We start from the raw sequence: 15842 nt of genomic DNA, 5'->3' as shown, positions 1-15842 counted from the left end.
AGTGCAATAACATCTTATATTGAAACCAAAGGAAAAAGGACAAGTCTCCTAATTAAGGAGAGGCAATCAAGATTTCCTCTCCTTTCATAGAATATTAAAAATATGATTTCTTACAGAGCTGTTATTTTTATCTAATAAGAAGGCACTCCATAAGGTCTGTGTTACTATTTTGTGAAAGTAATAAAAATGCATCTTCAGGAAATTATTCATGCTAATGAATCTAGAATGCATCTTTTATCTATTCTTCACGAGTACTAGAGTTATTTACTCTTCAAGTTCCAGTTGGACATAAAGAAAATCTTCCTCAAATAAATATGAGCAATGGTTTACCATTGGTTGATTAAGAGGACGATGTAGAGCTCTATCTCTATTTCTTTTGGAACGGTAGTACTCTTGTATGTCCCTAAATAGTATTGTCTGCTTTGTGAAGTATTGGGCTTCTTCTTTATACAAATATAGAAGCCAAGACTGGAAATCACACCTCAAAGAGGCTTAAAAATGTCACCTTATCGTTGGTGCACTTTGCAAATAGAGATCATTTTATGAGCACTAGACAATATGGCTCCCCACACCTGACCCCACGGGCCTACCCGTGATGTCAGAGGCCGCTCTGGTGAACAGTTCTGCTGCTCATTGTCAATGGTCTGCTCAGGGGCTGAACTCTCCCTCTCCCCATGTTTTTGTTTCCTGCTTTCTCTGATGTCAAGGAAGCTTGCTCAACCCGTGCACAGGTGCAGCCCAGGGATAAAGCTCAACTAACTGAGGGGTAGGGGGGAACTGTGGGTGAATACTCCAGCATCCAGCCCTTCAGTGAGAGGCAACTGAGGAGTTTCCCCCACAGTTCTGTAGAGGGTTTTGAGAAGACTGTGCCTCAGTTGCCCACATAAAGTAACTTGTTCAACAAGGGATCAATTGTCAGGTGCTCCTCTTTCCCTGTCTCCTTCTCCCTCTTTGCTTGCTCCTCCTGTCTGGTTTCATCTCCTCAGTAAACTAGCTGTGCCTAAGTGATGGGATCGAGCTCTCTTTTGGGGGGGAATTCAAACTAAGATTAGGCTACAAAGAAAAACTTGATGAATTCCAAAATGGTAGTGGTAGTATAATTTTTTTTTAAAAAAATGTATCTTTATTTTTGAGAGAGAGAGAGAAAATGTGAGTGAATGGGGGGCAGAGAGAGATGGAGACACAGAATCTGAAGCAAGCTCCAGGCTCTGAGTTGTCAGCACAGAGCCCGATGCAGGGCTTGAACTCACAGACCACGAGATCATGACTTGAGCCAAAGTCAGACGCTTGACCGACTGAGTCACCCAGGGGCCCCGGTAGTGGTAGTATAGATCATACATTCTGGTCATGATATAATAATACCAATATCAATGACAAAATTAGAGCATGAAACCCAACAAAATCCTCAATTGCTTGGATATTTAAGATCACTCCTAAATAACACTTAAATGTATTAAAAATTATACCCAGAGCATAAAACAGCATAGTAAAAATGGTAATGAGATGCAGCTAAAGGTGTTGCCACAGGAAAATGCATTTCCTGAGTTTTCCCATACACTAAGAAAAAAGCACTAAATATTCCACACGTTATTTAAAAAATCAGTTAAAAAGTTAATAAATGAAAATAAGAAAGTTTAACCAAGAGAATACGAAATAATGAAGTAGTTGTAACTAAAAATTAATGATCGGTTGCCATATACAAAGCCCTTTGTTATTTTTAGTAATTAACGTCATTTCACAGATGGCAAAACTGAGACACCAAATTGCCCAAGATCACGCATTTACTAGGTCATGAGAGCTGACTGAAAACCCAGGCTGCTGTCCGAATTTAGAGCTCTTTCTCCCCCTCTTAGGCCATGTGCTGCTACTCGGCAGCTAGGTCATACAGCGCACACACATACATGTATGCGGGCACACGTACAAACAGATAAGGCATGCGTTTGTCTAATCGAGGAAAAGAAGGAAGAAACACAAACTCAAAAACATTACTTCCATGGAAGTGTCTGTAACTACAGATAAAGAGAAAACAGTGAAACAATGTATAATTAATAAAAATTTTTGCAAAATGTTTTCAAATACAGACAAAACATATCACTTTCTACAAAAACGTAAACTAAAAATCAAAAGAAATGTACATAGTACGTGAACAAGGCTCACACATATGGAAGAAATCAGTAATACTGAGTGCGAATGCCTCCCTAAAAACGTCAGTTGAGATAATTTGTTTCTTGAGTAATTTGTTTCAGGTCGTCAAACAACACATAAGTCTTCCCTTTTTTTTTTTTTTTTCAGGTCTAGAATTAATAGCAAAAAATAAACAAATCTCTCTGATCTTTTTAAAGATCCTAGAAGAAACTCTATATACGGATTGTGTACCTGCATACTTGTACACATACCCACACATAACAGACCAGTATCACTATTAATATTGAGAAAAATGCTAAATAAAACTAAACCGAAGAGAAGACAGCTATAGACGATACTACACTATAAAAAAGTATACAGTATGACTATGTAGAGTTTAGCCCAGGATGTAAGGATGTAAGAAATTTGTCAATATTATTCCTGACACCATTTTATCTCACAGGAAAAAAATATAATCTTCTTACTAGATCCTTAATAGGGCATGTGTTTAAAAAATTAATGTACTTAACAAGGAAGTTGTTCAAGTCCACCACGAGCTACACAGTATTATTAGGCAATTGTGATAGAATTGTGAGCAAGCTGGAGAAAAACTCTGACTGCATGAAGCTTACATCTGGCCAAAAATTAATGGTAATAAAGCAAGTATAAACATAATGCATGCTATGAAAGAGTAAATACAGTGGATTATGCTACATATACCTAGGAAAGATGCAAAAATCTAAGGATTTAGATAGGGCTCTGAAAAGAAAGTGATCCTTAAGCTAATATAAGAAGACTGGGAAGGAATTAAGTAGGTCAAGGAGTTTAGGAGGGGTGAATTCTGTCCAAATTCCTCCAAAAATTGCAGAGGATGGAAGACTTCCTGACACATTTTATGAGGCCAGAATTATTCTGATATTAAAGTCAGGTAAAATCATTACAAGAAAAGTAAACTAAAAGCCAATATCCCTTATGACCATAGACGCACAAATTTTGAACAAGATTTTTTTTTCAAATTTTGTTAATGTTTCATTTATTTTTGGGAGAGAGAGAGAGAGAGTGCAAGCAGGTGAGGGGCAGAGAGAGAGGGAGACACAGAATCCAAAGGAGGCTCCAGGCTCTGAGCTGTCAGCACAGAGCCTGACGCAGGGCTCCAACTCACAAACTGTGAGATCATGACCTGAGCCGAAGTCGAACACTTAACCCACTAAGCCAACCAGGCACCCCTCCACAAGTTTTTTAAAAAATCAAAAATAAAGATGTGTAAAAGGACAAAAAATCATGAATAAATGGAGTTTACCTCAGCAATGCAAAGTTGGTTTAACATTCAAAAACCAATCAATATAATTCACCGTATTAATAGACTAAAAAGAAAAGCAAAGATGTGATTTTCTCAATAGATTCAGAGAAAGTATTTTCCAAAATCCAACAGTACTCTTTTTTTAACCCCTTAAACATATTATTAGTAGCTTTTAAAAAGTTTTTGTGTGCTAATTTTACCATCTTTGCCATTTATGGATATATTTCTATTGTACTGACAAATTTTCCTTGATTCTCTGCACATCAACTAAATTTACTAAATGTTGTACATTGTATATGCTATATTTTTGAGAAACTAGTGTGGTGAATTTGTGTGTGTGTGTGTGTGTGTGTGTTTTATTTCATTTTATTTATACATTATCCATCTATCTATTTATCTATCTTTTTAAATTTCAGTATAGTTAACGTATAGTGTTATATACGTTTCAGGTGTACAATATAGTGATTGAACAGTTGCACACATCACCCAGTGCTCATCATGACAAGTGCATTCATTTATCCTTATCTTCTATTTCACCCATCCCGCCCCCCACCCCCACCCCTCTGGTAACCATCAATTTGTTCATTCTAGTTAAGAGTGTGTTTCTTGGTTTGTCTCTCTTTCTCCTTTGCTTGCTTGCCTTATTTCTTAAATTCCACATATGAGAGAAACCATATGATATTTGTCTTTCTCGACTGACTTATTTTGCTTAGCATAACACTCTCTAGTTCCATTCCATCCATGTCATTGCAAATGGTAAGATTTAATTCTTTTTTATGACTGAATATTATTTCATTGTATATATATATATACCACACCTTTATTCATTCATCAATAAGTAGATACCTGGGCTGTTTCCATAATTTGGATATTGTAAATGATGCTGCTATAAACATAGGGGTGCATGTATCCCTTTGAATTAGTGTCTTTGTCCAATATGTATTCTTAATAAAGTTTTTCAGCAATGAAAAGAAATTCTCAATCTGACTAAGGGCATGTACATATAACCTACAACTAACAGCACTCTTAATGTTGAAAGATTAGATGTTTCCTCTTAGGATCAGGAACTAGAGAGGAATATCCATTCTCACAGCTTTTATTCAACATTGTGCTAGAGGTTAATTAGTGTTATAGGGCAAGGAGAATATACAAAAAGGATTCATGTTGAGAAAGAAAAAGTAAAGCTATCTTTATTCACAGTTTATGTTAAACATCTTATGAAATCAAAGAAGACCTTACGGGGAAATTTACTATATTCACAGATCAGAAGACTCCCTATTTTAATATGTCCATTCTTCCAAATTGATGTGTAGATTCAAAGAAATCTCCCAACAAGTTATTTTGTGTGTGTAGAAATCAACAAGCTGATTCCTATGCAGAATATGCTGTACCCTCCTGTGGAGATTTACAATGAATAAAAAAATCTGGTAGTAAAAAATAGGTAAGTAAAATACGTTTAACCTTGTTTCATAAGTACTTGAAAATTGAAAACTTTTTTTGATGCAACATCAATTAACATCTCTGAGAACATATTTTAGAACACATGCTAAAGGTAATAGTATTATATAAACATGGTCAGATATATGTCATGGAAAGAAGAACGTTGGCTGTTTAGAGAATGGTTTAGAGGGAAAGTAAAGGCTGGATGATCTTCTAGGGAAAAGATGATGAAAGTTGGAGGAAATAAAGAAAAATGAACTGGGGAGAAATTGATTTTGAGAGCTCTTTAGAAAGGATAATTGTTAGGACTTAACGATGAGCTGAAGGAATTAGGGTAAGGGATAAGGAAGGTCATTCCTATGAGTTTGGCTTGAATCTAAAAACACTATAAATATGAAAACTCAAGATGATACCTGGCCATTTCCAAAACTATTTTCTGCCCATCTTATGTGATATTCAGAAGTCCAAGGACAAATAAAAATGCTTTTCAGCTACCTAGCAACGTAATTTTTTTAATGAACATATTATCTTTTATAACCAGAGTTCTAGAGACAAAGATGAACCAAGTAATAGGACTTAACAGGTTCCAGGATAAATGGCTATGGACTGACTGTTGGACATTCCTAGATTGCTATCCAAGGTGCTGAACTGATTTGTCTAGTTATTGGAAACTACTGCTGTTGCCCTTTTGCCTTTGCCTCAAGCTTAGTTCTCTGAGGGAGTATCAGCCTTGTCTCAGACCAAGCTAGACTTCATCTGATAGCATGCCTGCCCTGAGCAGGACTAACTGACTCTGACTTTTGATTGAGACAACAGCTTGATTTCTCAGTTGGACTCCTGGCATATCAGCTGCAAGCTGCAAGCTATATGTCCACAGACATTAAAAATATCCTGGCAGGTAGGTAAATATTTTCTCCAGGAATAAAATTGACCAGCCAATGGAGCAAGTAATTTGTTAGTGTGGATGGTTGTGGGCTATAGAAATTCTCAGGGTTTCATTTCAGCACATTCAAGTGTCAGAATCCTGAAGTTTTCCCTTTACAGGCAGCTTCTGTTGGCTGCCTGCCTATGTTGAACTTGACCCTATAAGGGACACATTCTCCTCCTTTAGGCACTTAACATCTAGTATAAAAAACAAATATATAAAGTACTGTTCAGTGGCCTATATTTAGCATCAAATAAATCAAATGCATTAGAGATCAAGACAGAGAGAATTAGCATGGATTGCAGTAGTTGGGGAAAGCTTCTGGAAGAGGAGGAGTAAAACACAGGCCTTGATGTACAGGTAAATTTTAGATAGGCAGTGAAGAAAAGGGGGTACAATATCACAGGTGTGGAAATGCCCATGGCACATGAAGGTAGTGAATACTCAACTGGTTCAACCTAGAGCTCCCTCTACTTTTATCTTCTCAACCCACATTCACGTATAACACTATCACTTTTCTTTGTATCTCTCCCCACAGTGATGGCATTATTTCTCTTACACAAAAGGAAGAAAAACCATATTTATTGACATTTGGAAGAAAATAATTCTATAATTTCCTTCAAGTGCTTTTGATATTTCCTAGTGACATGCTTCTTCAATGTGTAAGGAACCTTTTAAAACTCCTGGTCCTCAAGTCACAAGATTGAAGACTCTAGCTCTTAGGAAGAGTAGGAATGGCTAATAAAATGTAGCCCCTGGTTTGAAACAAAGCTGTCATGGTGCAAACAAGGACAATTTAAAAATGAACAGTAAGTGCAGGCAGAGAAAAGGAAGAATCTAGGAATATGCAACTTGTAGGGAAAACTGGAAGAATTCGTAGGGAAAAAACATTCTTAAATGAGTTTACAAGATCTTCCAGCCTACATGAGTCTAAACAAAATTCTGAGTCTTATATAGAATCCTTCTTACCACAATTTCAAAAAGTACTTTGATAGAACTTGGAACCTGATGTGACTAGGGCAGAAAAACTCCCTTCTTTGGAGTTCGACTTTGAGCTAAAGAGATAGGGGACGCCTGGGTGGCGCAGTCGGTTAAGCGTCCGACTTCAGCCAGGTCACGATCTCGCGGTCTGTGGGTTTGAGCCCCGCATCAGGCTCTGGGCTGATGGCTCAGAGCCTGGGGCCTGTTTCTGATTCTGTGTCTCCCTCTCTCTCTGTCCCTCCCCCGTTCATGCTCTGTCTCTCTCTGTCCCAAAAATAAATAAACGTTGAAAAAAAAAATTAAAAAAAAGAGATAGAAGACTCAAGACCTCTATTTATAAGAGGAGTGTGTGGTTGTAATCAGCAAGTTTTTGTTTGTTTGTTTTACCACTACACCACTTTTTTGGCATTGGATGGAACAATGTACTTAATGAACATGAATACTTTAAGTAAATTGATCAATATTATTTAGCATTACTTAATCACTTAAATTGTGATAACTGCATATAGTATAGACATTTCCAACAGCAATGTCTGCCTGTAAAATCTATCTACTCAATGTTACCCCAAAGCAAGAAGTTAGTGTGAATACAGATTGCACTGTACTCACATGTCACCAGGTTTCATGAATGTGGCCAGCTAAACTCTTCATCTCCATTCTTCCAAGAGAACCCCAATTAACAACCAACTTCTTGACTATCATGAAGGGTATTCCTCACTAGCTATATTCCTCTGGACAATCACACACACTCATTTTTTCATTTCTCTTGACCCTCAACACTCATTTAATTAGGGTCTCTCTCTCTCTCTCACCTTTGGTTCCTTTCCTTCTTTCTCCTTCTGGCTTTTGTCCATTTATAATCTGTCAATGTTTCTATTTACAGAAAATTTCCCATTTCTACTCATTTCCCTTTGAGCTCCAAATCATCCTAATTATTGTGCCTTTGTCTTTTGTATAGGGCACCATGGAAGGTCTTTTTCTGACCTATTGATAGCACACACAATTAGGTCTCAGGTGAAAAGCTTAAAAGGTGCAGGGATGTCCTAAAAATTTCCATATTCAATTTTTAAAAGAATTGCATTAGGGCTGAAGTTGCCTGAAAATTGTACTTATATAGAATAAGTTAATGGCTGACTTTGCTGAATCCATAAAGTGTTACCACACTAAAAAAATAGAATACATGGGTATTTATTAGGAATTCTTAGCATCCTTGAACAAATAGGTCTCATGCATCTCTAGATATCAATCATGTCTCTGTTTATTCTATGTCTTTTTTATAATGAATGATCTTTGCTGAAATGAATAAATATAGCTGGTACCAAGAGCAGAACATTGTAAGTATTTTATGTTGTATATGATGAAGGCGAAAGGCAGATGGTGTGATTTGCTGGTACCCAAAGCAGGTATTTAGCAAGTACAGATGTTCAGCAAATATCTATGATCATGTGCTTATTACCCACTCAAACTTGAACATCATAAAAATAGAGGTATATTTTTAAATATATGTACCAAACTTTAATTTTCATTTCACACTCAAAACTTCTGTACAAAAAGAGGCAAAGCAGGCGAAAAAAAATCACAATGACTTTAGCAAACAACATATGACAATTTTAAAACAGCTTTGTGTATGCAACAGCCTTGATAGATGTAATGGGGAAATTGGGTTCCAAAATTTTTGTCTCTTTAGGATAAAATTCCACTCTTTATCGTTAATATTTTTTTAAAAAGTTTGTTGCCGTTTGGGTACAAGATTGAATAAGAATTCTCTGAATTCTGCTGCACAGTTGGATTCCAAGATTGGGTAGGCTTCTTTTTTCTTTTGAGGAAGCATGATTTTTTTTTTAACCTAAATGTGATGATGTATAAAAACCTCAGTTTACCATTAATGTCTTGATATAATGATGATGAGTAGAAGCAAATGATGAAGCATGATATTAACTAACAGTTAAGAGATAGTATCCAAGACTTTCTTTCTGGTTGTTAATCAGTACTGCAGCCCTAATGGGCTACCACAATTCAAAACACTCACTGCCACTTGCTTTCTATTAGTGGTTGTTAGTGATGGATGAAAAATTTCTGCGAACATAGTTATGATGCCAAAGCAGCAGTGCATCCGAGAAATGTAATTTTCACCTGTTGCCTGCCCAAAAATAAATATCTGAGTAATGGCAAACACTGTTTACTTGAAAACTATGAAACATCAAATATGAAATAGAATGAACATTGACGTGGATACTGTGGCTAGCACTTTCCCCTAAACCACCCCATGGATCTTGAACACATGTGCATGCAGCACACAAAAAAAATCATGATTGTTTAAGGACTCCTAATGCCTGGAGGACAGTCTGTTAAAAGAATTTGTCTCCCACAGTAGCTCTGGAGTGGACCGGAGATCCATCACCTCTTAGTGATCACAGACATTCAATTAACTTGTCCTCCTGATAATCATAGGCAATAGTTCAGGCCCTGGACTTTTGAGAATCCATGTACGGGTGAATCTTAGCTTTGAAACAAGGCAGCCTGGCTAAACTGGGGCAGGCCAGCAGCCCCTCCCATATGTTTGGTCCCACTTGATAAAAAGTCTAATTAAAAATTATAAATATGCTCAACTATTTACTCTGCAAGTCCTTTCCTCTCTCCAAGACTTAAGCTCCTCACCCGATAAAGGAAAAAAAATGGACTCCATGATGATAAACATTGAGCGCCTCTATAATTCTTGACAGTTGTTGCCCAAAGATAACACGTGGCTGCCAAATAGAAGATTTCTTAAGCTGAATAATCAATGAATTTGTTCATCCATTGTTACCCCATTTTCTGGCTTCCTCTAAGGTATTAAAATCCCTAGGCTTGAAAAGGTCGTGAAGGCCATCTAAGTGCATTTCTGTTCTGATGAGAGAATCCCCCCATCTAGGCAGCTGTACTTGTTCAGCTTGAAAAGCTCCAAGGAAAAAGGTCTTTTCTCTCTCTGTTGACTGATATGTAGATATAAACCAGAGAATCTTTTCTGCCGCTTGACTGGGTTTGTTGTTATTGTTAAAAATAAAATAAAATTTAAAAAAAGTATGTTTCCCTTTTTTTTTTTTTGGAAGACTCAAGAGAATGCCATCTGGACACTAAAGTCTGGAAATCAATTGTGTCTACAAGTTATTCCTTGGAACATGGTGAATGAAACCCTGATGTACCCAGGCCCAATTTCTGGGATTATCAATCACTGGGCAACTCTCTCCTTCTATCAGAAATAGGCAAATAATAATATAAACCAGACTTAAGGCTGATTTAAAAGTGTCCAGTCTCATCTTATAGTATGTATGCATAGGCCACATGGTGAACAGGGGAAGATTCAGGAGTGAGGTATCCTGGGTTCTAGTCCTACATGGAGTTGATCCTCTTTGACTTCAGCCTTGTCTCATTTCTGTACCGGAGGTTGAGACGGGAGATTTCTAAGATTCCATTCCAAGCTCTGATCTGCAGAAAGGATGACTCTAGGCCTTGCCATATATTCAAATATATTCAATCATCAAGACAAGATGGGGTGATGCTTCCTGGCCTCTGTTTACTAAGGAAGCATGTAAGAGTCAGCCATTTTATTGGCTCATTGCCTTGTAGGGCTCTTGGAGATTGTTTTAATTGCCCATTTCATAGATGAGAAAAGTGAGACACAGAGCTTAAGTGTATTTTCAAAGCTCACACCATGGATCAGTAAGGCTAGGACTCAACCCAGGTACTCAGACCAAAGGTTTAAACATTCCAACCAGCCAGCAGTGTGGTCAGGGAGGAGCTGCCTTTTAAATATTAGGGAACTGGAAAATGCAGGGATTCCCCTCTCTGAATTCCCCAGTTTCCTGGTAATCAATGAAGTACCCTAGGCCTCTGTTGCCATATGGATGGTCCCCAGAGGACAGGGCTCATTTTAGGAGGGACTGTGTACCCAGCACCCCACAGACAACTGGAATGTCATCAAAATTACTACAGTTTCACAGCCAAAGGGTTGAAGCGGAGAGGTGACTGTCCTGTTGCCTGTGTGTCCTTCCTCCCAATCCGTCCCCCACTTCCCAGACAACCACTTTCACAGCTCAGCTATGACAGCACATCTGTCTATTCTCACTTCTCTCTCACAAACTGATTCAAGCACAGGTGATTTTCCTCTTGAAGGATCAAAAGGGAACGTTAGAGGAATATAAATCCAGAATAAATACGTGCAAACAAAAAAGCTGCACATGTGGTCTGCAGTCTGAGGAGAGAGAGGGGGCGTGCTGAATTCGAAACACTTGAATCTGTGTCTTCACATGCATTTTTCTTTTCTCGGATTCCTCTCTCCCTCTGTCAGGATAACAGTTGTGTTTCTTGTAGCCAAGCTGACACAGGAAATCAAATACTTCGTGTTTCTATAAGTATACTTCCCAGAGAGATTACACATCTAGATTTAAAACACTACCACAAACTATTAGGAATTTCAGATTGTTACAGGTGTAGTTAAAGGACTCCAGTAGTAAAGATCGAAATCTCCAAATTTTGACTTTGGAGAAGGGGGTTTTGTTTTAGACATCAAAGGTAAGGCTCTCAAGTCAATTTATGCTCTGCTGGGTCGAGTCAGTCAGGATACAAATTAAGGTCCGTGTATTTCAGTGACAAGGAGGAAACGGTTATGTAAATACACAAGTATTAACATCAATCTGTATTAAATTATGTAAACATATACATCTTCTGAGGTCAGTACATAGATCCTCTTCTTTGAGCAGAGCTCTACTGAAGCATTGCTCGAATCTGTTTGGAAGTCGATTCATCATTCAAGTGCTTTGTAGTGAACCTGGATGGAGAGAAAACACTGGGGGTCAGTGTGTAAACAGCACCTGCCAGAGTGCCAGGGACGACTCTCAGCTCATCTTGACCTTGAGAGACACAACTGATATTTATAAATCAACCCGGGGCTTGTGCCTTAGACAACTAACCACACTTCAATGCCCAGAGTATTCTCAGACAGACTTAATATTTGATTCTTCTTTCCAAAGGAATTTTGTATTGTGGTTTATTCAACAAGTAGACTTTTGTCTAATCAAAGAATTACACGGGGGAGATATAAGCTATTCCATTTTTCGGGGAGGTAGATGTCACGTGAATGAGTGCAGGATCTCAACCATCTAGGCTAACCCTGCTGAGTTACAAATTTCAGCATATGGATCGGCTAGCAACATTACCCAAAACTCCAACGTCTATGGTTTTCTACTTTCCTGGGGACTCCTATGCTCACTGCCACCACAAGAGGGCACAAACGCAGGTCAACAAACAAAACCAGGCAGCACATCTGCACCCTCACATTAAGCTGGTATAGGAATGGTTTATGAAAAGGGAAGAAAAGGGAATTAAATTGGAATCAAACCTTGACCATGTCCTAGACATTTCATGTCAGTTTTCATTTCACTCACTAACTTTGCAGGAGAGGTTACCGCTTCCACTTTACCGACGAGAAAACTGAGATTCAGAGAGGTTTAAATGACCCATTTCAGACCCCAGATCTGACAACATGTGATTTGTGAACCATCCGTGGTTTCTGATTTGGACCCAAATGAGTCTGCCCCAAAAGCCTGTGCTCCTTTCCTTCACTGCACTATCTACAGAAGCCACAAATGCCAACACTCAGAGGCGACTGCCCTGCTTTTCACAAAACCCTGCTTGATTCAATGAAGCTGGAAAGCTAAAAAAAATAAGAAAACATCAGAGGCGCCTGGGTGGCTCAGACAGTCGAGTGTCTGACTTCGGCTCGGGTCATGATCTCGCGGTTCGTGGGTTCGAGCTCCACGTCGGGCTCTGTGCTGACCACTCAGAGCCTGGAGCCTGCTTCTCATTCTGTGTCTCCCTCTCTCTCCGCCCCTCCCCCACTCATGCTCTGTCTCTCTGTGTCTCAAAAATAAATATAAACATTAAAAAAAATTTTTTTTAAATCAGATGTGAGAGTCTCACTGTGTATGGGAAGCCCTCCTGCTGTGAAGTGGGCACCAGTGGAGAAACGCTTGGTTCACGCACAGAATCTGGAAGGCTCCCGTGTTAATGTTGCATCTGCTCTGAAGAATGATGACCTAGCAACTCCACCAAATAACATCAACCTCAGTTTCATTCATTTCACGTGTGGCTGTTTCTTCATTTATTAAACGGGGATAACAGATCACCTTCCCTCTGAGTTGTGATGATGAACGTGCTCGGGAGTGGAGAATAAGACGTAAGTGTTGTATGTAGGTAGAAGATTATTGATCCATCCCACTTATACTTATTGAACATTTACTGCATGCACAACACTGAGTGGAACTCGGGAAAATCAAAGATGAATAAGGCAGCAAGGACCATAAACCTTCCAGATTGCAATCCGGCACAGGAATGATTTACACGGTAGTGTGATTGCACAGATTCCTGTAGATGTGTCATAGCTAAAAAATAAGCATCCCTTCTCTAGAGTGTATTAAGCACACGTATCCTTGGGAGAGAGACTGCTTGGGCATTAGTGGTTGGCAGGGAGAAGCTGAAAGGGGCCACCGCTGCCAAAAACTGGATATTAAGATAGGGTAGAGCAGGGTTTTCATTCACAGCTGTGTATGCAAGGCTCCTAGGGAGCTTTAGAACAAACACAGAGTGGATGCCCGAGTCCCCACCCCGAAGACTCGAATTCATTCGGTCTGGGTTGGAAACTCTGCCTCAGTGTTTGCAAAAGTCCACCACAGTTCTCACACGCAGCCAGGTGAAGGGGAGAGTGAGACTCGGGAAGCTTCTTCCGGTGAGTCCCCACTTACCATAAGGCAGCGCGGCGGCCCACAGTTAGGCCCATGACCCGTGGGGTCACACAGGCCCAGGGTTAGGTTCTAGCTTGGTGTTCGGCCGGGTGGCTTTTGGCAAGTTATCTGATTTCCCTACATCTCAGTTTCTTCCCTCTGTAGAAAGGCTATGATAAAAACGATGCTGACTTCAGCTGGTTGTTGGAAAGATTAAACGTGTGAAGACATGCGCGAGGTTCTGCCTGGTGCTCCAGTGCTGGGTCCCTAACAGCATCTAGATTCGCAGTCTCTCGGAAGGGGCGCAGGGTTGAGGCTCACCTGAGGGCATTCAGCAGCCCCTCCACACTGTCCGGGGCCTGTTCCTTCAAAACCTTTATGCAGCCTTTCATCTAGGAGGAGAAAGCACCGCATTTTGTTAATACTACAGCAATTGCGTCCATGACAGTATCTGTTCAAACAACCATGTGTGCATAATCAGATCACATTACTTCTGCCTGGAGAAATCACACACAGAAACGACCAGCAGACCTTCCTAATCCCTCACGTTAGTGAGAGGTCGCCTCTGGGCACTTCTAGAAGTTGTGTATCCCTTCTCACACTCTACTGCCATTGAACGTTTCACGTGTGTGGCATTGAGGCTGTGACCCTGGCATTGAGGCTGTGATCTTGGCATTGAGGCCGTGATCCTGGCATTGAGGCCGTGATCTTGGCATTGAGGCCGTGATCCTGGCTTGCACTCCAGAGCCACATGCAGGGCATTCCTCTCAGTGGTTGCTCGGTGCAGACTGCCTGAAGGACAAACCTGATGATTTTTCTGCCATCACACTTTCCACAGTGCTTTTCCTCCTTTAGCTGATGGACTGGCAAACACTTAATTTTTTTTTTTTTTTTGCTTTCTTTTTCTCTTTTTTTTAAAGGACACAGCTAAAGACCAACACCAGGAGGCCTCATCTCACCTCACGACCTTCACCAGGTAGAAGTAACCACCACCTCTTTGTGTTCCTAATAGTAGGCTGGCATTTATCAGGGAGCCTTAGAGACTGAAGCACCCAGATCAATCTGCCTCCCTCACTAGATCAGGGGAGGACTGGTGAAGGCCACAGGTTAAGAATGTGCGTGCTTGGAGGCAGGCTCCTTGGGGTTCCTCCATTCTTGCGTATTTAGTACCTGCGTGGACCTACACAAGTTTTTGGTTTTTTGTGTGCCCTTGGAATATAATTTATTCATAATTTGGGAAGTATAAGAAAGATACATATATAGAGATCACATTCCATTATGCATAGCCTAAAATTTTTTTTTGACAAAGGAAGTATCTCCCTGCAAAAAATACAATCACTCATCTTCAACTCAGATGTTCACACTCTGTATTAAATTTGGGGAGACTAAGGAGCTCTTTTATAATGGTTTCTTATAAATATTTTCTGTGGGTATGGTTCTGGTATGTAGGAAGCTTTATCTTATGGCCTAATGGACCCTGATAGCTTGATGGAGGTAGCCAGAAGCACAGGGTTGAGAATCATTTGGGAGTCACATATAGGCTCATCAGGAAAGAAATGCCATGGGCAATCAGAGATGTCTGTCACGGGTGCAGGGTGCGGGTAGGCTACAAACATGCCAGGTATGTGTCACTTGCAAGGATGGAATCAAGCTCAGGGATGCACAGATTTGGTCCCTCTCCCAGTGGAGTTCATGGTCTAGTGGAAGAAGGGAGAGAAATAGCTCATCAGCAGTGTGAAAAGTGTTCTTGTAAAACATGCCTGAAGAGTAATGATGACTTGAAAAGGGGAGAAGAGCACTGGCTGCTCTTTGGGAATTTCTAGTTCTGTCTCAGCCTGATTATAAAGCCTTGGGTGTGAATACGACCCAACCAGGGATGTAGTCGGGCCCAGATCCAGTGAGAGTTTAATAGCATGTTAAGGAGTTGGCAGGCCTTTGCCTGTAGAAAACACCCCTGGCAGGTGTTAAACAATCTAGCAATGTCATCAATATAGGAAGGGATCAGAAGGATGCAAGTCTAAGGATGGAAGGGTCAGTGAGAGCCCCTGAGGCTGTCGAGCGTGAGAGCAGCAGTGACATGGAGAATCATGGGGAGGCAGGAGTATGGATCCGAGGTCCGTCCAGTCCACGGGACCCGGTGACTGATAAGATATGGGGGCAAAGAAGAGGAAAGAAAATAATTCCAGGCTCCAAGGGACAATTCCTGGTTTCCAGCTTAGATGTCAGGTCAGAAGATGATGAAACACCTGAGGCAGGAACCCAGGAGAAAAGCAGGTTTGTAAGGGAAAGGATTGTCTTTGATTTGGTGCCGGCC

At 40.1% G+C, this 15842-nt stretch overlaps 1 protein-coding gene across 4 annotated transcripts in view; it reads right to left on the bottom strand.

Annotated features, from left to right (window-relative positions):
• Positions 1–8337: 8337 nt before the first annotated feature.
• The window catches only part of CYRIA (CYFIP related Rac1 interactor A), a 106833-nt gene continuing 99328 nt past the window's right edge, over positions 8338–15842 (bottom strand). For all 4 annotated transcript variants that reach the window (XM_049652495.1, XM_049652496.1, XM_049652498.1 and 1 more), the window contains 2 exons: positions 13850–13920; positions 8338–11577 (listed from right to left, as the gene is read on the bottom strand). In XM_049652495.1, the coding sequence (XP_049508452.1) occupies positions 11514–11577; positions 13850–13920 (135 nt within the window). In that variant the 3' untranslated portion in view covers positions 8338–11513. The remainder of the gene's footprint in view (positions 11578–13849; positions 13921–15842) is intronic.

This window comes from Panthera uncia, assembly GCF_023721935.1.
Source record: "Panthera uncia isolate 11264 chromosome A3 unlocalized genomic scaffold, Puncia_PCG_1.0 HiC_scaffold_12, whole genome shotgun sequence".
Lineage (NCBI taxonomy): Eukaryota > Metazoa > Chordata > Mammalia > Carnivora > Felidae > Panthera > Panthera uncia.
Note: the sequence above shows the minus strand (reverse complement) of the source record. Positions and strands in the feature narration are given on the sequence as shown.